At 46.5% G+C, this 24,128-nt stretch overlaps 3 protein-coding genes across 12 annotated transcripts in view; 2 read left to right on the top strand and 1 right to left on the bottom strand.

The window, feature by feature from the left end:
* LOC144155013 (uncharacterized) overlaps positions 1-21,585 on the bottom strand; it is a 65,475-nt gene extending 43,890 nt beyond the window's left edge. For 4 of the 9 annotated variants that reach the window (XM_077686203.1, XM_077686202.1, XM_077686201.1 and 1 more), the window contains exons 1-4: positions 21,432-21,585; positions 8,535-8,797; positions 2,239-2,399; positions 1,953-2,141 (exon numbers count right to left, since the gene is read on the bottom strand). In XM_077686203.1, coding sequence (XP_077542329.1) covers positions 1,953-2,141; positions 2,239-2,399; positions 8,535-8,661 — 477 coding nt within the window. In that variant the 5' untranslated portion in view covers positions 8,662-8,797; positions 21,432-21,585. Of the gene's footprint in view, positions 1-1,952; positions 2,142-2,238; positions 2,400-8,534; positions 8,798-14,371; positions 14,503-20,832; positions 20,884-21,115 lie in introns of those variants that run through there. The other 5 variants (XM_077686198.1, XM_077686197.1, XM_077686199.1 and 2 more) reach the window with 5 other exon arrangements.
* LOC144155014 (trifunctional nucleotide phosphoesterase protein YfkN) overlaps positions 1,468-24,128 on the top strand; it is a 146,345-nt gene continuing 123,684 nt past the window's right edge. The window contains exon 1 of the mRNA XM_077686205.1: positions 1,468-1,478. The gene's annotated coding sequence lies outside the window, so the exon portion shown is untranslated. The remainder of the gene's footprint in view (positions 1,479-24,128) is intronic.
* The window catches only part of LOC144155011 (beta-catenin-like protein 1), a 35,902-nt gene continuing 35,090 nt past the window's right edge, over positions 23,317-24,128 (top strand). For both annotated transcript variants that reach the window (XR_013319494.1, XM_077686193.1), the window contains exons 1-3: positions 23,317-23,472; positions 23,582-23,702; positions 23,764-23,840. Coding sequence is in view for 1 of the 2 variants with exons in the window: in XM_077686193.1 (XP_077542319.1) it covers positions 23,389-23,472; positions 23,582-23,702; positions 23,764-23,840 (282 nt within the window). In the remaining variant the exon portion in view is untranslated. The remainder of the gene's footprint in view (positions 23,473-23,581; positions 23,703-23,763; positions 23,841-24,128) is intronic.

Raw genomic sequence — 24,128 nt, forward strand, 5'->3', positions numbered from 1 at the left:
ATTCTCCCAGAACAAAAACAAGCCAGGTTTAAATGCGGGCAAAAACAAACCAAACGCTTGCCACGGTATGGTGGCGCCATCTAGGTTACGGAACGTAAAGAAACGCGGGAACAAACCAACACCGCTGTACAGGGTGGAGACAACCTTTGAACGGTCCCGTGCCGCCGCAATTGGGCCAACGGGCTCAACGCGTTATTCTTTTCGTTTCCCACGAGACCTAGCAACGCGAAACAGACAATATGATTCAAACTTCTTCAGTAAACTGCGTTGCGGCGATAATTTTAGCGCGGTTTTGACACAATGACTTGCTTCGGCGGCGAGCGAGCAACCGAAAATGGCGGCGCCAGCGTATACGTGTCTCTATCCTGTACGGCGGATGCGTGAATGAAGGTACTCTAGGCTGCAGAGCGGTCGGTTTCAGTGATGTCACTTGGGACCACGAAAACGCACGATTTAGCGGGAAAATCAAAATTTTAACCTAATTGTTTAATTTCTCAGTGAATAAAGCACCGTTTGTATCCGGACAAGCGCTGGGGGCACTATAAAACACGAAATCTTTCGAATAAAACCAACTTGCATTTTCTCTTCATGGCTCCTTCAACAATTACAAATGTACCTTCCGCTGCTGTAATAGCTCACTTGGTTTTGTTTACACCGTACCCGTTGCTGCGGATGCCCAGATCGTCGCATTTAGCTGTTTTTTGATACCAAATGCACACAAGTTCCTACAAAAGTAGAGAAAGCTTCGCGATTGGTGCCACTTGCTGCTATCTACAAGAAGGAAAATCAAATGTTTAATAAATCAGTAGACACCGTGATACTCCCCATTTCCCAAGGCCTGCCACAGAGGCAAGAGGGGATGTCCCTCTCTCGTTTCCAGTGCTTGGTGCAGCGCAAAGCAGGGGAGGCATGGCGGTGGCCCTGTCTCTCCCCGAACACATGACCAATCAGATCAGAATTCCAGGGGTAACCAGCCAGTTCGGCCGCGCAGTTACGCGAGAGGCCCCCTTTAATTCCAGCTCATTTTCCATTGCCTGCACAACTTTCCTGACCTGGTCTCACCGCAATTTCCTCAGCAAACCCTTAATGCACCTGCCAGTAGTATTGAGAGTCTACGAAACATTGGATTGATCTTCTGGGAGAAAATAAAAAATGCCACAAAAAAAATTTTGAAGTTAAAACTTGTGATGTAGTATAGTATCCTTACCCATGAACTTTGTTGGCATGAGATGAAAAAATATTATTCCCCAGAAATGTTTTGCGAGAACATTCTCAGCAATAGAAAGACAAGCCACAATCTAAAAAAAAAAAAAAAAAAATGATGGTCAAGCTCAGTGCAACATTAGCCCTGTTGCACGAAGTTAGGTGGGAGACAGCAATGTGCCCAGCTGCCATGACTACATAAAAAAAGTTTTTTTATGTCTAATGTCTAATAGTCGCCGCTCATCATTGCAGTCACCCCCATCTAGCGAAACAAGCCCCCCCCCCCCCCGGTCAGGGCAGTTCTTGGTCAGCGCAGTTTCAGACCAGTGAACTAGGAACTGTACTTGGAATAGGGTTAGTCCCATAAAATAGCAACTGCAGCCCATTAGGCTACCATAACTGCCCTTAAGCTGTTTGTTGATTCAGCATAAAGGCACCTTAATTTGATGGAACAAAATCTGTGGCCATCTTTACCCAATTTGAAGGAAACTCCAACCTGAATGGGAACTGCACGTCTAAAATGGTAAATCTGGGAAACAATACCTCACATTTTTCTAATATTTGAAATACTCGAAACTTTCTTGCCAGCAAAGTGCCCTTTCAACTCATTAAACAATGAACAGTGCTTGCAACATCGTAGTTTTGCAGATTGCAAACTTCCAGCTATCCTAGTGTTCCGCTCCTTTCCCTTCCCCCCCACCCTGTGCGCAGTTGATAAAACGAGCGAGGAGAAGTGAAACGTGGGCTACCTTTGCCTTGGTCTCCTTGTCTGGCGCCTTGTCAACGATTGAGGTGCTGCTGGGTGACTCCGGTGGAGCATCGTCCTCAAAGTCCAGCTCTCCTTCCAGGGGCTCCATAGAGCGGCTGTTGAGGCACTTTTGCGCCATGGGCACAGCAGAGTGCGCTCCCAGAGCATCCCTGCTGGTGTCCTTGCTCAACTGCACCAGAGGAGATTCACACAGCCCGACAGGCAAATGAGAAAGCTCTGGGGCACACACCCACAAGTAAACACCTCCTGCTATGAGGAGCACTCACGTGCAGCTGCGGTGTGGGCTCTGGGCTATGAACAGCGCCCTCTTCCTCACTCTCAACAACCCCCTCATTGCAGCCCCCAGGAGAGTGGCTTGGTGCAGCAGCTTCAGGTGCCTCCTCCACTGCTGCATCTTCGCTCGTTCTCTCAGCCACTGCTGCCACCTCTGCAACCAGACGGGGCCAACCACGTATCACCCCACGGCAGCAATGCGAGCGGAGAAGAAACAGGATCTCTTACTGCAGCCCGTTGCATTTGTGCAGTAAAAATAGGCTAGCTAGTTTTAGAATGCTTAGCAATTGTCTTTTGAGGACTAAAGCAACGTTCCAACATTACACTCTAAACAAGACATGCACTATAACCCCAAGTATAGGGGGGGGGGGGGGGGAATGCTATAAGCAACTAATACTTCTGCTGAAACAAAACAGCTCGGGGGTTTTCAGGTGTGGACAAACACACCCAACACACACTCATACCCAATTTCGCGGCAATCTAAAGTTTACTTACATTGCTAAAAAAGATATTTACACGAAATAGTCAATATAATGTGCTTAATTCAACATGTTACTGATCAATGGATAAAAACACTAAAGACAACTGCCCAAACACAATTTTTCAGGACCAATTTTTTCCTCAATCCACTACTGGATTCTTATTACTGAGCATATTTTAAAACAATATGAGTGGGCAACACTTAGCTAGTGCTTGCTCTGTCTCCTTTAACAACAATCACCTGTGAAACAAGGGTAGTACAGTGCAACCTCGTCACAACAGATCTGCTTACAACAGACATTCCGATACAACATACCGATTTGCGATGTTCCGTTCGTATTGCTATCCGTGCCATTTATTAAACTTCGTTTACTGCAGATTCTGTTAGAACGTACTATTATGAGCAATATGAAAGGGAACACAGGAACGCGTGGAAAACCCCCTCAGACCCAGCTATCAGTGATACGCAGCGGCCGCCGTCGGAAACAAAGTGGAAAGGGAGACGCTGTTCTAACAACTGTTCCCATTCCCGCCGTGCGTCTTATCGGCTTTCGGACGATACTATATCATCGGTGAAATGACGTAAGCTGCTGCTTTTTATAAATCCCAGCGTGGTGGGAGTGCCAACAGTTAGTGGAAGAGCGCCCTCCTTTCCCCCTCTGTTTTTCCCAGCGCCATCCGCGTATCGCTCAGAGTCTGTTTCGAGGCTGTTTGCCACGCGTTCCTGTGTTCCCTTTCATATTGCTCATAATATTACATACATACATACAGACTAGTTAAAAATTTAGCAAGTCCATTTTTGCACCTCTACAGTTGACTTTTCAAATGCAGACAACCTTTCATTCCATACTTTTGCCATATTTGTGTTTCTAATTTACAATGGTGACCACAAAAATATTTTGAAACAACTAAAAGTAATTGCGACTAAAAGTAATTGTGAACTAGTAGAAGTGCAACTTTTTGCATGGCAAAGACTAGCACTGTTAATTGCATGCAGTCATGCACTTGCAATATGCAAAGGTGTGATGTGCTGCTAGTCAAGTGATAGGATTTCTAATTTAACAATGTTAGTGCAACAGATCATACGTTTACATATGGAAGTTACCACAGCTCAAACAAACAAACAAAAAGTAAGCCCCCATACAGTACAGGTGGCTAAATCTTCAAGCTTAGCAAAAGAACCTTTACTTGCACTTCGCTTACATTCATGTGGAGATGATGGAAACGCAAGTGCAGGTTGAAGTAGTGAAAGAGTACTAATAATTAAGACCAGATTTTATACAAATGCCTATTGTAATCCTTCCACTCCTATTGCCCCACTTTGATATATGAGCATGAATTAGATGTTAAGAAGCAAACAAGTTAAGAACGGCAATAGCTCATGCACGGTATCACTCCGCCTAAGCGACGGACCCGGACGTCAACGGGAGCGCGCATTTTGAACAGAGATTGCTGTTAATACGGGATATCGTCTGGCTTTTCTCGCGTAGTTTTGTTTGTCGTCACTGCAGTCGTTTAAAAGCACATTGTGGGAATGGTGGAAAACCACGACCCGCGATCCCAAGCCGGTGCGCGCGGGGAGAGACATGCCGCACTGAAACCGGTCCGGCGCTCCACTGGTTCGTCGGCGCCCCCGAGAGATGGCACCACCGGTCGTGCGGGGCATAGGCGTGCAGGCGGCGCGAACGTGTGTGTGCGAAAGGGAGAGTTGGTCCGGAGGTCCAGTCTGGGTAGGATCGGTGGAACAGCGCGGCGATGACGGCGAACATGTAGCTCAGGTGTGTTGCTTGTCACATGTCGCGAGTGCCTGCCTCCCATTCGCGATCACGACGAGGATGGCGTGATTCGTGAATGCCATCGAGCCTTGCGCTCGCATGCTTTGGGAGGTCCCAAATAAATCTACTGCGTTTTCATATCGACGAACCTCGCTGGGCTGCCGTAGGTTCAGGAGCCCACGTGGTTGACACGCCGGGAGCTAGCGTGGTGGCCTACTGGACTACTCGCTAGGTCGCCCTCTCAAGAACCCCATCATATTCCACAACATCAAGTCCAAAAAATTCCGGAAACGGCTCGTGCCATGTTCAAAATATTCCCAGTAATGCCCTACTTGTGCCGCGCAGAGTAACATCCAGCTGCGGTGATAAGGCACAGTGGCAACTTCCGTTGACGTTCTTAAAAGGACACTGAAGTGATTTGTAAACAATGCAGGATTACGAGCGCAAACTGTAGTCCGGAGTCCCTGGGCCCTGTTTCGACCACTCTGTACGCGTTTACGCGAATTTATTTAGTAGAAAAATCAATTCGAAAATGCTGTCCTCCTCTCTTTACGCTCGCCCATTTTCTGTGGCGTTTTCGTGTGACGTCAGCAGGAGAGGAGCTGACAATTGGCTGCGCTACTGCACGGCTCGCCGACCTTCCGCGACCGAGTCAGTCGGCCCACCGTTTAGTCCGCCGGCCGCCAACGGGTCGTCGCAATTCGCTCGATCAGTTGAAACTAAGCCACAACACATTTGGGAATGGAAGAATGCGCCTTTATTTACTTCGTTAGTTTGTACACTGTATCTAGCTCCAAGTCAAGGTCGCTTCACACAAGCGCTGCACAAGCGCACATGCGACGCTTCGCTGACTGGTACGCCAGTAGGAAAATATAAGGCCTCTTGAAAGGGGAGAAGAGTGAGCAAAGTCAATATAGGTACTAAGGAAATAAAATCAACTGATATTTTTACCGTACAGCGTAAAACTAGGGTGCGGGAAGCACTTTTTTACGCTGGGCGAACAAGCAGAGCGGTCAGCAGCACGACTACGCATCTGCGAACGCTTTCCCATCTACGAATTGCAATTGCTAGACGTGAGCTATTGTGGAAACTCGGGGGACGCTTACTGCACGAGCGCAATACAACAAATAGTCACCTAAGCTGCTTGTGTAAACTGGTTATACATTATATACCTTATTTTGCCATCGCCGCCAGCGGCCGCCTGTGGCCTAGTCGTCTGGGGTGCTAGGTATGTCATCCCAAGTGTTTTGCCAGTCACAAGTTCGAATCGCCGCGGGTACATGCTTTTTTTTTTTTATGAGTTAACTTTTTTGTTTTTCGCCGATGTTTTCTATACTGAGTTCACCTTTTTTTGGGCCGCAACGTTCATTGCTCCACGAACTAGTCCACAGAACTCGCGCAGGCTGGCACTGCCGCGCTAGCGAGCTCTCGTTGGCGTGCTGTTGCCATAAGCACCGACTGCTTGCGGGCAGTGGGCACAGGCCAGAATCAACAGACCCTTGGCCTGGTGCGAACACGCTTTTTACGATACAGGCATGAGCGAGGCAAGCTCCAAATATGGGGGAAAAGCGCATGCATTTGAGCGTCTGCGGGGACGCGGAGGGCGTTCATGCACTGCGTAGGCCTCAGATAGTGAATGCTACGATTCCAAGCCGTCCTGGGAGGCTTATCTTATGCATTTTACAGCCGACAACATGGCAGAAGCGCGGTACTACGATAACTGGGATATTGAGAATGCCCATCCAACAATGCCATCGAATGTCAAACATGTTGTTTTACAGACCGAAACCGAAACCGAAACTTGTTTGATTGCTAACCTTGGGCATCGTCCAATCACGGCGCCCCCTCCTCCCAACGTCACAGCTTAGTTTGTGCGGCCGCCGCAAACCGCGCATGGTAGTTTTTCTTCTTTCGCGCTTTGTAAAATAATTACCGATTTGTCAACCGGATAAACAATGAAAAGTGTGCTAATTTGAGCCAGTCTACGCAGTCCAAGCAAAAACGGGAGCTTGACAAATTCACTTCAGTGTCCCTTTAACTTGCACCCGAGTATACAAGTGCCTCTTGTCAAAATCAGCACCTATATGAACACTATTTAGCTCCAAGTTTTCCTTTCAAGTGCAGGTAGAGATCATTATTCTTGTTACCGGAACAAATTGGGTTCAACCTAGTTCAACCAGTGAGCCCCACCCACCCCTCGCAAGTGCACTCGCGCAATTTGCAAGGGTTACCGTGGTGAGCACCACTATTGCGCTTGTACTCGCTGCTGGCTATTCATCGCAGGAGCGAATCGCTGTGATGGTTGTTAATGCGTGATTGCTTTTAGCTTCAAAAATATGTCGTCACTGCAGTCCTAGCTGCTATGGAGCACTCTAGAATTAATTCCCTGGTGGTGTGTCAATTTAGGAATATGATTTGGATGGCCTTCTGACACCGTAATGCACTGATACTGTTCCGCTTCATGGCTCATGAAGGGTCTGCTGCGCACACCCGCATGCGAGGGATGAGTGCGAGCGAGTGCGAGTGGTGATGGCGAGGAGCACAAGTGGTGAGGAACAGCGGTGAACATGAGTGTGAGAGGTGATGGCGGATGGTGAGCGTGAGCGCGAGTGGCGACAGCGAGCAGTAAGCGTGAGCGCAAGTGAGTGCAAGTAATCACTGCGAGTGGCGAGTGGCGAGCGTGAGTGAGAGTGGCGAGGGCGACCAGGTGAGCATGAGTGTGAGTGAGTGCAAGAGGAAAAATATTTTTTTGTGGGAGTGTGAGTGAGTGGCATCCAGTTTTGCTGAGGTACGTGTGGAATTACCGTAACAGGCCAGCCTGTCTATTTGTACAAAGCCCTTTCCTCTCTGCTCCATGCTCATTGCAGGCATGCTTTTTGAAGGATTGGGAGGAGAAGTTGGTCAATGTAACACTGCTGCCTGCCTGTTCATTTCAAGTATGGATTAATTCTGAGCAGTGAAGTGGCCATGATAATTGGTACACAAGAAACTTCTTTTTTTTTCTTTTTTTGCAGAATGACCCCTGACTACTTTGGAAGTGAACAGCGGTGCAAGTGAAGCAGTCTCTCATCAACCTCTGCTCCTTGTGCTAGCTTCATCAATCACATAACGGGATTCATGGTTATTCAAAAGTTTTTTTTTTCTATAGGCTCCAAATGCCTGTTCCACTCGTCGTCAAAATGGCAGGCTTAGTTCGCATTGCATGAAATGTACAGCCGCTTTTGTTACTTTTCCAGCATAACTGTATATTCACAGTCTGGACGAAAAAAAAATAATGGTACAAAGCTTTTGTGGCACGGGGTCTTGAAATCTCACACTGTTTAGAAGTGTGATACATACTGCTGGATCGTTTGGCATTAAACAAGGTAAAAAAGAGAGGGGAAGGGCATGCCAAGGCCAATACAGGTACAGCATATAATGGTTAAGCACGTGAAGGCCGTGCTGTAGTTATGATGCCCGCAATAAAACTGGTGGCATGCAACACGAATAAACGAAAGAAATTTGGAGAGAGGGGAGGGCAAAATGTCACACACATGGGTAGTACCATCTTTCTCCACGCAATAACAAAACAGCCACCGCTGTGGCCAAGAAATGAACCTGCGGCCTCATGCTCAGCAGAACATTCCCCCAAGCGATTGTGATGCCATTTTTTTCTTTTTTAAAGATGACACGAAAGTGGAACTGTGAGCTACAACCGAATGCCATACTTGGGGCAGCCGCTTCCTGCAATGACGCCGCCAGTAAGAGCAATACCATCAACCAACAAGAATATACTAAAAAAGGCAATCATATAAGCATTAGCTTGAATGTGTGATACCACGAGAACGACACTCCTGCTTGCCAACTTGTCAGGTTTGACTGCTGCGTCAATGAAAGCTAGAGTGCCCCTTGTATTTCCGCAAGCCCAATTCCACACAGCACGTAATGCATCCACTTCAGCTAGAGTTTAAAAATGGACAGCTTGGCCCGTGATCAAGCTCACCCTGTGCCCATTATGAGGGCGCGAAAGGGAGAGAGAGAGGAACACCACCCACCTTCAGGCGCATTGTCTGGGGCCTCGGGCGAGTCCGGCCCCGCTAAGCTCCCAGCTATGGAGCCGTCGTCATCGCTTCCATCACTGCTCCCCGCTGCGGGCTCCTCGTGCTCCTCATTTGAAGCCATGCTGTGCCCCTTGGTCGGCAGTTCTCACTCCAGATATAATCGCACTGTCAGCCTCAGCCCTGCCGTTACGCTCCACCCAGACCAAAAGCCTGAGTGTTCGAGCTGCACTTCCAGGCGTTCCCCGCCTCCACTGCGGCTGCAAAAGCAATGGGACCAAAAGCTTAGTACACGGGGAAACGAACAAATGTGAAAACAAAGGCCCCACCGACAGTACACCAGCTCCACTGCAGATCATAAAGTACACCCAGTTCCCCTATGCTGCCCAAGAGAGGAAAGTGAGGTACGGTGACATCTGAACAGAAGCAACAGCACGTTGAGTACACCTGAATAATTGACACACCAGAGAGACTTCAAAGGCGAAAGATCAACCCCTGACGAGCATAAGGTTCACAGCCATGCAGCAGAGGGGAAAAATGTGCACGCCCCCCACACGAAATTCTGCAATGAGGCTTCCCCACAATGGCCAGCTTGTGAACCCCTCAAATGTAACAATAAAAAAAATAATTTTCATTCAAACGATATGTCAAGAAGTTGAGCATACTCACAGAAGTTTAGTACCAACACAGTTGAATCTACCAACTTAAAATCCCACATTTCCACAGAGTGCCTAAGTAGAGCCAAATTCAACAACAGTAAAAGCAGATTAATTTGAACTGCAAGGGGACGCCGCCTCAGTTCATGAAATTATTTATTTTAATAATAATAATTTTATCAATTTATTTATTTATTTATTACTACCAATAAATAAATAAATGAATAAAGTTAAAGCTAACCAAAGTGAAGAGAAACTGTATACACTGCAACTGGGAAGCGGTAGGGCACGCCAAAAATTTAACACTCCAACTTTGATGCTTGTCGAGCATTCCGTTGCTTAGCAACAGCAGCATACGGCAAGATTTGCAGAGCCTCTGAGATCAGTGGTGTCGGAGGTCTCATAAATGGTGAGGAGACAGCCGTCGCTTCCTTCTGGGCTCCACAGAGGTTTTTAGCCTATTTTAGGCATGTAGTCCCGTGTGTTGACAGCGGATGTGTGTGTTTTTCTAGCCGTATGCCAGGCGTCAAGATGCTGTCACTATGACATTTAGTTCTAATTATCCGCAAGGAAACTGCTCGGGTTCAAATTAACCGGCTTTTTTTATACATAGACCTCTACGGAGCTTGGCCGCACCAACTTTTACTGTTAAAATTATTCATAAATTCAAATTACTGAAGTTCTAATTAAAAAGCGTTCACTCAAAGTACGACAGCAGTTCTTGCCCCCGGTGTACCGCACAAGAAATTGCCATCACATGGCCCTTAGGTTCAGACAAGCATCCTGCTTGTGAACGGAGACACTGGTGGGCCCAAGGTGTTGGCAAAAGATTCAGGCATCAAGCGGCGCGTCCACTGATTGTTTTAGAGGTTGCGAAATATTTCATGAGGTACACACCAGCACAGCTGAGAAGCACCCCATCCTTAACAGCGTGCCTTCAGTGGTCTTTGCTGAATGCAAGCAACAATTGAAAATGTGCTATAATTTGCACTGCAACTGTTTGTTATTAAAAAAAAAAAAAGCCTGCACTGCAGCAATCACTGCTCAAGCCAGTCAAACTGCATGTTTGAAGTCACACTGATATTTATCCATGCTAACCTGAAGTTCTCCCATATTTGGCCCTACTTCAATTTTTTTTTTTTTTGTGAATACAGGGTTTGTCGGCTAACTTTAGCCAGAGTTTAAAAATATGTCAATGCACTCTAAGGCGACGCGACCAAGTGCATGTGGCTCACTTTTGTATGCAATGCGTCACACTTTTTCTGTATTTTGATTAATTAGATAATTAGCCAAGATTAATTAGCAACCTCTGAACCAACGAAGCTAGTAAAAAAATTCCAATTAGAAAGTTGCACAGCAGTTTGCAAAATGTCTAAATAAACAGTTTCCGTCTTTCTATTTACAAGGTATTAGTATTTTTCAGCTTACCGATGATGCCCGCGAAATACAAAAGAACACCACGAGACATGCCCAATTGTGCGTCATAGATGCAGGGCTCCCAAACGTTCCATGCGCAAACATAGGCCCGCTGTCGCGTAAAAGGAGACAGGGCAGCGACTGTAAGCGTTGGCTGTGCCATTTACACCAGCGATGTGCTCCCGATAATAAGACGCAGCAATTATCGCTGGTGCTGCCTTCACCGCATGACACGAGCACCGCACGTGCCAACGTTTTTTTTTATATATCTGACAAACTGCTCTGCACAAATCGACATTTTTCCAAGGGCATGTTTTTGAAATGTTTCCCTACAGAATGTATATTCTAATTTTTTTCTACTATTCGACAACTTGACAAAAATTTTGATTGATAATTTTTTTCACTACTATGATATATGACATCTAAAAAACTGGTGTTATTGATAATTTTTTTCGCTACTATGATATATGACAACATTTTAAAAACTAGTGTTATTGGAAAGGCTGTTAAATAATCTGCATTTTGTGTTGCTGTAATTAGTGCCTAACCAATTTGTTAGCAGAAAAAAAGTTTTCTTAGACCCCTAAAAATTGGTCAATTTTCCCGCGGTCACGAAAGAGTTAATGGTGTCCCATAATGAAAGTTGCTTTAAAAGATAAGTGCTATAGCTGCCACAGTACAACAAAGAAGCGAAGTGCAGCTCAGAGACAAAAGTGCATTTTTACTTGAGACACCTCAAGTGCTGATGTCTAGGTAAAAGCAAACAATTCTCTCACACATAATGAAATGACATTCAGCAACTAACATTTTCTACAGTATTGCTTAAAAGAAAAAGAAACTACAGCACCCACTGCAGCCCTTGAATGGTGAGAGGTCGGCACCAGACAAAGGCAAAGCAATGTGCGCTGTAGTGGAAGAAAAATGGGACCTTTACTGGCCCACAAGGTTAGATGCCCAGTGTGCAACAAGTGTGGCACAGGCCAATGGTTATCCGAGTTGTTACTGCAGAAATAGACTTGCGCGAAAAGTGACCCTAAGCTCCTGTAAGCAAAGTCAAGTATATTTGGGTTTAATTCAGCTATCCCACATACCTGGATTGTAATCGGTGCAACCATTTGAACTGTCACTCTCGGTAGTCACACATCAGGCAAGGCACACAAGCCTTGTGGCTTGAATGACGCATGTCTTATCGCAAGATGTGCCTTGCAAGACATGCAGCTACAGCAGTGAATGTCTGCTACAAGTTAGGCTCTGCCAATGCTGGTCTACCAGCCCAATGGGGAACCTGCCTCTGCAGCAGTACCAAATTTGCTTATTATTAACTTCCCACAATTTGCCTGAACTTGTCCCAAGCATGCACACTACAAAGGCTGCAATTTAATCCCTTGGCCCTAGTCACCACCAGGATGGTGATGGTGACTATTATTTTTTTTCAGGTACATACCGTCGGAAGTAAAAGTCTGGATACCAAGCAAAGGGTCGTTGGTCAAAGCACTTACTGCAAGGCCAATCTTACTTAGCACTTGTTCGTTTGCTCGCAGAAGCAGAATGCACTGTCCTATAATGGCCAGGGGCAAGTAGCCCAGTTTGGAGTCACTGTACCTCTATAAGCCCATTTAACGCTTGGCTTTGTGCCGCGCTGAGAAGCCCACTCTCTTGCTACCACTTCTTTTTAGCGCTGCCACCAGCAGTCGCCATTTGCACCTCCAATGGAAACTACTGCTCACTGAAGTCTGGTGCAAGTTTAAGCCTCAGCATGAGCAAGCTTCGAACACGCCCACCTGAAAACTCATGCAAACACACAGAGGCTGGTGGTCACTGCACTGTTTGGATCAGCAAGGGAAGACAAAACCTAATTGATCAGTGATTTCCACAGTTCAAACCCATCCATGCCATAACATCCATCACCAAAGCAATAGCATAATGAAAAGCAGGTTTGGGGACGCAGAGGTTTTGAATGGAGAGGTAAATAGCAACTAATTCTCAATGATAACGCTGCAAACAAGAGGCAACAAAAACAAGAAATGCCTGTTAAACACGTTTCCAAGCCAAGCCAAGCTGTAAAATGCCAAGAGATAGCAACTCGCGTGGCAGTAACCGCAAATTCTGCTGCTTACTCAAATTGCTTCGAAAAAGTGCACATTTTCAGCCAAACCGGCACCATTTGGTCTCTGACAAGCAAGCGTGTTGGCTTGTGTTAGTAAACAAACAAGCGCAAAGGTAAGACAGGCTGTGCTGCGGGTGCTTTGACAGAAGGTGCATTTTCATTTGGTAGCGCTGCTTGCTATTTCAGACGACGCTTGTGCGGTATCCAGGCTTCTGCTCCCAGTACTGTACTGAAAAAAAGGAAACTGCAGAGTGTGTGCCATATAAAGAAACTGCCTCGCTTGCTGTTGCACTGGAAGATATGTGATTAGCATCACAGGTTTGAGAACAATGTCCCACCAGAGCTGCTCAGTCACTGAACCCTGTGTCTTTCTGACACAGGCAGAAAGACACTGGGAGGAGCATATGCTGCCTTGTCACAGGCAGGATATGCTCAAGGAAGCTGGGTACTATAACATAGAAATGTGCAATCAGGCCTTGGCAGGCTTTATCAGTGGGAGATTTGTTTCTGCTCGAATAGAGGGCTGACAGCATGCTTACAGCACTTGAATCGAGAGCAAAATTAGCAAAATGCTATTATTAACAACACATCACACTTGACTACCCCAACAAAGCACAGTGGTGCTGAGACTCTCTAATGGCCTGTACGACATTGTCGTGGCTACAAAACTGAGGAAACCCAAGGCTCAAGCTAAAATTTATTACTTACACCTCAAGCCACTGCGGTGCCTGGGCACTGAAAAAAACAAGAACTAGGAACTCTACCATGCTCCTCTCTCAAAGGCAGTTATCATGTATATTTAACATATGCAGTTTAAATAATCACTGTGACAAAAAAAAAAAGAACAATTTAAAATTTTCAGAAAAATTTCATTTCACTATTACAATCAACTACACCGTATTTTAAATATAATTTCTGAAGAACTGTAAAATAAGGCCAGATGACTAACCATTCATAATAGACTACCCATGCAAACTTGTGTCAATAAATGTACGCCACAATTAATTCGATACACACAATTTTAGAATGAAGAAAATTAAATATCTTGCCTTCTGGCTCTGAAATGCCTACTCATGAAGCAAGAAAGAAAAAAAAAAACTGCATTTTTAAATGATTGACGGGCATTTGACCAGTCAGCAACTAGTTCACTTAATGGGACCGACAACTGAAATTTGAGTATATGCTTGCTAGTGAATATGAAAGCTGGCATTTTACATAGCCAATAACATGCAGAGAATTGCCAACGACAGAAATTAATTTTAATCCAGTACCAAATGTTGCAAAAATTCAAACGTGGCAACTATGGGTCTGAACTTGCCACTACAACTGCAGGCATGTCACATCATTTAAAAACTTTTAGCCAGCTCAAATTCTAGCAAAACATAACAGCAACATAGTAAGAAAAAGTTTTATCGATTTTATTGCCAAGTTCCTTTCAAACATCTCCGCATAATTTTTTTAGGTGCCACTGTCTTAGCTTTCAAGCACCTGTCTACAGGTTATTTTCAACAATTTCTCAAACTGCACGTTTTTCAAGCTCGAGAATTTACACAAAAATTTAATTCACTGGTCTATTTATTTAAGCATCAACATCAGAGATCACATTCAACTGGTTATTTACCATCTTAAAATACAACAAAGACAAGACAGCTCACATGCAGGAAAGCGACAGCCGAGCAGCTTGCCAGAGCACTGTGCTGTCCCTCGTTCAGCGCTCACGCTGTGCCACCACAGACAAGCTCCACCCGCACGCCAAGCAGCGCCAGAGCACCGCCGCGCTCCCCCACTGCGCAGGCGCAGCGCATGCTGAAATCCACTGTCCTCTTCCTTCAGCGCAGCTTCTCTTCCCACGTGCCTTCACGCATTCTCCCCACATGCTCCGCAAGGCTCTTTGGTATCACCGAATGTGGACGTGCAATGCCAGATTTTGTGAATCACGAGGCATATATGGCTTCCACCCTAAACAGCTAGCGTCCACCTCAGCAAGGTCAGCCTTGCTTTTTCTATGGCTTGGTAGAGCACTCTATCAGCACAAGACTGAAACACCTAGTGCATATGTGCTCAGGACACACTTGTACATTAAAATGTCATAACTGTGTCACGTGGCACTGTTCTTAGTGCTGCACTAAACTAATTCTTAAGAACAAATAAAAGCAAATCGCATTGTGGTTCAGTGTCATTATTGCCAGCAATTATTTTGGGGGCTGGGAAGCCAACACAACCTCGATGGCTCCAAAAAATGCTTTTCATACATTTCCCGATGTGAGCAAAACAACCTTGCCGTAAGGTGGTTCAGGTGATTTCTCTTTCACTTTTCTTTCACATACTGGGCAAATTTTAGTTGTTGGTCCCTTTAAGTATAAATATGAGCACCCTATTGACGACCTTATGACCAAAATCTATACTTTAAGCTGTTAATTAAAAAATGCAAGTATTATGACGAAGGAAAAAAATGCTCGCTGAAATGATCATATTTAGCAATTGAACAGCCCAGCTTACATAGAAAAATACAAAATGCTCTCATTCCACTAATATACTATTTTGGAAACTGCAATTACCAAACCAATTTTGTACAATAATAGTCTACCTTGAATATGCAAACAAGAAAAGTAGGGCACCTACAAAAATACCAAACCCTGAAACAAAATAAAATTAAACATGCAGGCCAGGTTCCATGCGAAACTTCTGATTTCTAGTCTTCTTGAGATAGAGAGATAAAAACGTTTATCTTGAGAATCCTTTTTTTTTCAATGCCAGTTGGCTATAACTGCACCAGTATCAGTACAGTGCATACCCGTGATGAGACTTTTATCTCGACACCACAGACAACGTAACGACTGCAACTGTAACCGGTTGAATGTGTAAGTGGTGAGCATGGTCAAGCTAGCATTCATCAGTGGCGCCATTGTAATAATGCAACTGAATGTGGTTCATTATTTAGCACCAAGCTTGCCAGAAGTATTTACCAAGTCCTATGCCAAGATTAAAGTTCTTCAGTAACATTCTGCGTGATTTTTAATGTTTTGCCAATGCATGCATTCATTTGGAATTTATTATGAGAGAGGGAGCCACCGTCCCAGCTTGGATAATGCTTGAATTTAAGGCAGTGACTACAACACAATTTTGTGCTATGATACTGTACGCTACTTTAAAGGTACCCTGCAGCACTTACCATCGACTACTCGGAATGTATTTTGGGGTAGTCTATTGTCCCAGCAATCTCCTCTTGCAAGAATTATGAAAATCCGTTCACTATCAACGAAACTACGCGCGATGAGAAATCGCGCATAAGTGTTCCCGCTCAACCCAACCGTGAACAAAGCGACGAAAGCTGCGCGCTCTACCGGAGAAAGAGGCGGCTCGCGGCGTTCTCTTCGGCGGCCTTCGATATATCACAGACCGAGGAGTTTTCTCCTTTTCTCCGCAACGTGGAGTGGTCTATTTCCGGTCTGGTGCCGCAAAAAAGCAAGCCTGGCTGCTTGCTCACAAGCGCGCGTTCAGGCTGGTAGGGCGCTTTTGAAGCAATAAACGTTTGTTGTCGAGTTGTTGAGTGGTATTGTTTAAAGGAGAGTATTGAGCTCGACAAACTCCATGTGCACTCAAAACACAAAAGAATTGCCAGAACTGTGCGTACAGGCTCAGGCATAAAAGAGGTTGGTACATGGCGTCGACGACGGCGGATCGTCACAGGAAATGCGAGAAATAAGCCGCGAAGTTTACCAGCGACAGCCAATAGGACAGACATGGCCACAATGACGTCGTTTAGGCCATGCCAGGAGTGCATAATGAGGAAAATTGAAAAGAGCACAGTCGGTTTTTTTGCGTCTTTCACAGTGACGGGCGGGCCCACTGCTTCACGTGCATGTGCAATATTTGGAACAGGTATTCCTGGCAGTGTAATCTAAATGTCACAAAGGTTTACTTGCACTGCTCAAAGAGTGTTGCAGGGCCCCTTTAAAAGCTCTAAAGGCTAAGAGATGTTTCGTGAGTTCTTTGTAAACCAATGCTAAAGGCGAGCAGTGTGCATTTAGGAACGCATGCATTAAATGTTCTCAGCGTGTGAAGACACAAGGCGACCACCTTGAAACAAGCAGCGCAATTTTTAGACTCGGGTCGGTATCAAGGGGGCACGCAATGAAACCAGTGGCCAGCGCGCCATACCAACACCATCAGGAAGGGTGTGGCCATAAACAGTGCATGAAAGAGCATATCGTCTCCCCCCCACCCTGTTGCATCGCCATGAGGCGAACTCTGGATTCCATGCCTTTATACACCCGACAAGCAAGGCCCGTGCAAATGAAGTGAGCTATAGGGTGGGTTAGTGTTTCAGTTCTACTGGCAGATTAATTCTTTTCACTTTTCCTCAACTTTCAGCTTGATTACATAACTGCAATTACAATGCTATTTTTGACGAAGTTGTTGATTATAATCGTTATTACATGCACGTACACAAGGGAGTGTGATGCTTCTGCATCGTCGACTGTGGAATTTAGGCCTGCAATAAGACGACAAATGACTGCCTGTCAAAATAATGGTGGTGCACAAGTGTCACTACCGAGATATCAGCCGTCACAAAACACCTATGCGTGAAAATGATTTAGGAACCACAGTGGAGACGGCGGCCCAGAGAACACAAATCATGGCGTGTGAAGGTTAACAGGGCTTCGCTGAAAATGCATACACAACCATGCAATACCTAAGCACAGCCAAAAACTCAAGCAAAAACTAGTTTTGCATGTGCTCACTCCACTGCACTGACACGTACACATTATACAGCATGCAGCAGCCACCAAAAACATGTGAACACACACACAAAAAAAAAAACTACGTAACTAAAAAAAACATTGCCACTGGATTTGGATGTTTGAAATGGCTGTGAGCATATAAGCGTATCATTCAACCACTCCATTTACTTTGGCCAAGCAGCGGAATCAAGGGACAGACAGGCATGCATACAGACCACAATTTCTCCTATACTAACAAAATTCGCGCATGCTGCCTTACATAGTGCCCTTTCTACCCGCCGCGGTGGCTCAGTGGCTAAGGCGTTGCGCCGCTGAGCACGAGGTCGCGGGTTCGATTCTCGGCCGCGGCGGCCGCTTTTCTGATGGAAACGAAAAGCAAAAACGCCCGTGTGTTCGAGATTTCGGCGCACGTTAAAGATCCCCAGGTGGTCAAAATTAATCCGGAGCCCTCCACTACGGCGCGCCTTATCGCCTGCGTTGCGTCGGCGCGTTAAACCCTACAATCAATCATAGTGCCCTTTCTTTCCTCCTCCCCCAGCGTACCATCAGACCTCAACTGGTTGTGAATGATTCATTGTGGGGTTTAACGTGCCGGAGCTACCCCTGGGCTATAAGGCATGCCGTAGAGGAGGGCTCCAAAATATTTTAACTACCTTGTGATCTTTAACGTGCACCACAATCTCGACACAATGGCATTTTTGCTTTTCGCCTCTATTAAAACAGCAGTCGCCACAGCCAAGAATCGAATATGCATCCTTTGGCTCAGCAGCACAAGCACAACTGGTTGTGCACACAAAACTAAGAGCAAGTGCTTTGTACTGCTTCTGCATTTGCTTGTAGATGGTGTTAGTAATCTAGATGCAAGCAAGCATCGCTGCACTGTTTCTGATCGCACTTGAGCTTTGGAGCCCTGTCAGACTGCAGAATTAGAGCTCATACAAGTGCTGAACGGGTACAAGTTCTGAATCAAAGTTAAGTTCTGAACCTATGCCAGTTGTGAGACTGCATCTGTTCTGAAACCATACAAGTTCCAAGTCCATACGAGCTTTGAACTCAGCCCATATGATTTCCGAGTTCATGCGAGTTCTGTGCCTGTATGTTCTAAGTTGGAACGAGTTCTGAACCCAAAAGAGACGAGTGAGCCAGACCATGTAAAGTTCTGAGCCCTTGTTGGTTGTGACTGAGGCTAACTCTTGCGCTAACTGTGGGCTTGAATGAGCCCACATGAGCACAACAGCGGTAAGGCTGAGATAATTTGGCTTAGATGAGGTGGTCAGCAATAAGTCGGAGCGAGAGGTCATTTCAAAATACATCTGTGAACAGCTTCAACTTCGCCGAGGTATGCTGAAAGGTGAAGCACAGGTGTATATGTACAACCGCCCAATTTTTTGCCAATATCACCGGAGCGCCCACCGTTCGATCAGCGCCTCGTGATGGAGTGATACGGCAAACTCGGCGAGAGTGGCCGCATGCGCACTAAGCAAAGGTTGCTGCTGCCGTCGTCTACTAGGCTGTTCGAAGAGCAGATGGCCGCCCCCGATTTTTGTTACTTGCTTATCACACTGCCTGCTATACTCGAAATTTTTCAAGACCGGGCACGTAGCGCCAACTGAAAACAGAGTAATCAGCGTTGCCAAACGAACCTTGCGCTGAACGAACTTTGCGTTTGGCAACGCTGATTACTTTGGTTTCAGTTGGCGCCACGTGCGCGGTCTTGAAGAAAAATTTCGAGTATGGCAGGCAGTGTGATAAGCGAATAACAAAAAATGGGGCGGCCGTCTGCTCTTGGAACAGCCTAGCAAACGACGGCAGCAGCGGCCTTTGCTTATAGTGCGCATGTGGCTACTCTCACCGAGTTTGCCGTATCACTCCATCACGAGGCGCTGATCGACCGAACGGTCGACGCTCCGGTGCTATTGCTAAAAAATTGGGCGGGTGCACACCCACCCAATTTTTTGTCAATATCATGGCAGCGTCGACTATTCCGTTTATCAGCGCCATATGACGGTGTGACATGGCCAACACAGCGAGTTGCCGCATGTGCACTAAACACTGGCTGTAGCGGCCCTCGTCGGACAGGATCTTCCAGGAGCTGAGAGCAGCCCTGAATCATTTTCTTCGCTTATCACAGTGCTTTGCATACTGGCCCATATTCATTCACAAGAAGGGCCGTTGCGTCAATACTTCATAAATCGCTAAAAAACGCACATTTTGAGATTTGCTCATGGAATGCTTCGGCTGCTGCGATTACACTTTCACTCACCCTCTTTGCACCAATAGCAGCTGTTCAGCAAGCAGTGATAAGTGAAGGAAAAAATCGGGGGCACCGTTATGCTCTCGGGACAGCCTAGCAGACGATGGCAAGAGCAGCCACAGCTTAGTGCACATGCGACAATTCCTGACGAATCTGCCGTGTCCCTCCGTCATACAGCGCGGATAATACCCCTGTCACACGGGCACTTTCAATCGCGATTGAAGTGAATCGCGATCGAGTTTTCGAGCGCGCTCGACGTACTGCCGCTGCTACACGGCCCGTTTCAATCGCGATTGAGAAGTTGCACGGGTTGCGCTCGTATTCGCCAGATGGCGCTAACCATGTACTTGCGGCCGGCATCTGGTAACTTCGCGCGGTCGTAGGTATACCTAACTATGTAAATATTACCTCACGCTTATTTGGATAAAGTTATTTGACACAATTTGTGGCGTTAGTTGAAGTTGTCACATTCTGTGCCATTACTGAGCGGGGACGAGAGTATCGCCGCTTTCGTTCGATCGCGCTTGGAAGCCTCGATCGCGCTTGAGAAACCAGGATTGAGTTCGAGCGGGATCGAGCTCGATCGCGATTGAAACTGCCGTGTAGCAGGTGCCCGATCCGGATTGAGCTCGATCCGGATCGACTCAATCGCGATTGAAAGTGCCCGTGTGACAGGGGTATAAAGAACGGTCAATGCTCCAGTGATATTGATAAAAAAATTAGGCGGGTGTACAATTTCGCCTTTCTACACTACATCCGCTACACTCCTGCACCTGACAACGCTACACAACTCTTGCAACTGCCGCGCACACTGAGCATAAGTTACACGAGGTATGCAACCACAGGATACATTTTCGTCTCGTTTATCACTGAACATCACTTAACATGAAGTAACCTCTGCCCCTGCTATTTACATTTCTGCCAGCTCTTTGCAAAATTTACGTAAAGCTTTACGCTACCCCTCCCCAACAACATTTGCATTCAGAGCACCGGGTTTGCGAGGAAAACAAGCAAACGAATACAGGAAAAACTGCACTTGCACCACATTGAAGATGTATCATAGTGTAAATCAGTGCTCGAGCAACATCTGAGAACAGCATCAGAAGCTTCTGCTTACCGATAACGCCCCGATATTCGCAAGCGTCACCAACCGTTTATCTGCGAGCACGGAGTAATTCACGAAGGATTGAAGCAGTGCTGCATCAACACTGCAGACAAATTCGTTCCAGAATCATGAGCACGTCTTGCGCAGACACAGAAGCTGCTCAAATAAAAAGCAAAACAGAATGCAAAATCCATGCAACATCACTCCTATGGTGTCCCGTCAATGCGCAGGCACGCTGAACACAAAAAAAAACTTTTGTCCTGCGCGATTTTTAATAATGTATGCACACACTTACCGCTTGTCAAGCATCTGCGAATTACACTGTACTTTCGTTTTCCTTAATGGCAAGTTCGCACGTCAAACACACGTTTGGTTACTTGCGGAAAGCGAACCTGCACTTGCGGGAAGCGAACCCAGCACTTGCGGGCGCACTTCACCGCTATTAGGCCTAACATGCTGGCAAGTCGAACGAGCCGGTTGCAGTATGTTCACGAAAACTAGGAACTGAGCACACTAAACAAAATAGGCTCAACACTTTGTGCCTTACCACATATCAAGCAAAACTGAATGTACAACGAACAACGCGCATAAAATGAGTGAAAACTACTAACATTGCTCAGAGTCCAACACCCGAACACAATAACCAGAAGACCGCCATTGATCACAGGAGTTCAAAACCTGAAAACTCGCACCAACGCCGCCTATGCAACATTGCCTGTCAGCGTCCGCGCTGTGAGAGGCAGAGTGGCAGAGTTGCTTATAGTTTCCGCGAAACGGCGCTGCCCGCCGTACGGTGCACTCCCCAAGAACACAAAAGAGAAGCGAAAATTAAACATCTCAAGAAGGAATTCGAACTCTATACTAACACAGTGTGCACACATGCATGCCTAGAAGATCACTCAAACACCACGACGGTTGTGGTAGACTACCGATGAGACCTACAGGACTTCCTCGAGCTCACAATGAGAATCATGAGCATCGAGGGGGCCGAAAGAAAACATTTCGTACTCCAAGGAAGCTAGTCATCATGTACATCACAGCCGGAAGGTTCCCGCGTAGTTAAAACACATACCACGAAGATAAGGAAAACACACAACGTAAACTGGCATCCATGAAACGAGACGCAGCAAGCGAAACTGGGAACAGTACTTCTCCCTCTTTTCACAAGAAACTTGAAACCGCAGACACTACGGCAAATACAAACCAACACCTTTATACACAAGTCGCTATAACTCTCTCCCCGAGCATACAAGCACACTGCAAGCAATGTGGAGAGAGAGAGAGAGAGAGAGAGAGAAAAAACTTTATTAAACTGAGCTTGTCTTTAGCGTGAGAAGTTGGTGGTCGTTGTTATCAGCCCAACGACGACCGAGGCGGCCCTTGCGGTCAGGGAGGCCTGTACCTCCCTGTCGTGGGATGCCAGTGCTTCTCTCCACTGCTCAGTTGTGGTGATTCGGGGATAGGGGTTTTGGGGGCAGGCCCACAGAATGTGGGGTAAGGTGGCTGGGGCTGTGCAGAGGGTGCAGTTCGGGGATGGGACTTGTGTTGGGTGGATTAGGTGCAGGCGGGTTGGGTGTGGGTATGTGTTTGTTTGTATGAGCCTCCAAATTGCTCTTGGGCTGTTGTGCGTCCCGGGTGTCTCGTCGGCTGACGCGCGACGATAAAAGCGTACACGCCGACCGGTTGCTGGAACTCAAGTGCCTTTATTAAGCGATACGGCTCCAATTAAGACCGTATGAGCTTGCGTCAGCTGACTCAACCGTGGGGTACGATGGGGCATATTTAGCCATGCAGACCTGCGCGTCCACTACATCGGGTGCAGGGGTGCTAGCTTTCGGCGGCAGAGGCAGATAAGTCCACGCTGTTACGTAACTTGGGAGTGCCGGTTGCCGGACCATATGGCCATAGACGAACAACAGAAACCTTACTACCTTATTCAAGGCATGGGAGGCAGCTCTGGCCGCTGAATCATGGAGCCCTGGACTTGGAGAGCAATCGGAGATGTTGGTGTCCAGCCCCTTTTTGCCTACCGAGGTAGCCTAGGTTGAGCTGGTGACTATAGTGACAAGAGTCCCAGGGCACAGGCGGCGCGGACTGCATGTGGGCTCCCTTGGGCTCCCTGGGCCGTATAGAATTCTCAACAAAAGTATTTTTGCCTCTCACCCACAAGTACCCTTCTAGTCTTTCTGACTCCTCCCCCATATTTAAAACAATAAAGTTTATCTACTACTCCTGCCCAAGACCACGACTGGCTTTATTTGTCGTGCCAAAGACAAGAGCACGCTGGATGGGTAGAACGCGGGGAAGGGCAGCTGAGAGCGGCTGGAAACTTGTGGAAAGCGGCTGTTCCAGTACGTTCAGTCGTGGTTCAACATCATGTTCAGCCCACGCGACAGGCATAAAGTTGATGAAGTCCCTGCATCGGCTTTGCTACCGGCGGCCCGGCGGCGTTGCCCACACTTTTTCGCACTTACAAAGACAAAAATTTTATACACAGAACTACTACTATTACAAATTAAAATAAATTAAACGTATTATTTTAAATTATGTAGTTTTTGCAATTGGAAAATGTTATCGGAGTTCTGTTTTTCTTTTTGCCCACCTTTTAGACGCAACACAAAAATGGACGTCGGTGAGCTACTGAATTACAGGGTAAACTGTGGGCCGTCTTTTATTTTGCGTGCGCGATGCACTGGTGTTGTTTTCTTGAGAAGAATTAACTGAAAGAAACTAATCTTTATTTTTGTTTTCTGTATACAAGCCTGCCAAGGAGCCGAAGCGGGCGGCCGTGGGAGATGACGATGAAACAGCGGACACACGGCCGAGAAAGCGCCTCCAACACAATGCAGTTACGGCGGGATCGACGCGAGTTCTTCGATATAGTAAGCAGATTTCTTTCAGCTGTTTGTGCGTTGCATTAAATGGCTTTGTTTATCAACCCAGCTCCTGTGCGAGAGGAATCGATGCCTACACCTAGAGACATCGAGGAACCCGTGGAGGCTGCAGAGCCTGATACTGACGTATGTTTTTCTGCGTGCATTTTATTTTGTTTTATCCTTTAAAGGGCTGTACCATTCCGTACGTGTTCACCGTCAACGGCGAATATTCTTATGGCCTGAACATGAGAACATAGTCGTTGTGCTGGACCCGACCCTCGTTGCAAAGTACGCTGATGCTTCGGTTGTGTTTGAACTGTGTGTGTGTGTGTGTGTGTGTGTGTGTGTGTGTGTGTGTGTGAGTGTGAGTGTGAGTGTGTGTGTGTGTGTGTGTGTGTGTGTGTGTGTGTGTGTGTGTGTGTGTGTGTGTGT

This window comes from Haemaphysalis longicornis, unplaced genomic scaffold, assembly GCF_048455015.1.
Source record: "Haemaphysalis longicornis isolate Haplotype H1 unplaced genomic scaffold, Haemaphysalis longicornis Haplotype H1 scaffold_1, whole genome shotgun sequence".
Taxonomy (NCBI): Eukaryota; Metazoa; Arthropoda; class Arachnida; order Ixodida; family Ixodidae; genus Haemaphysalis; species Haemaphysalis longicornis.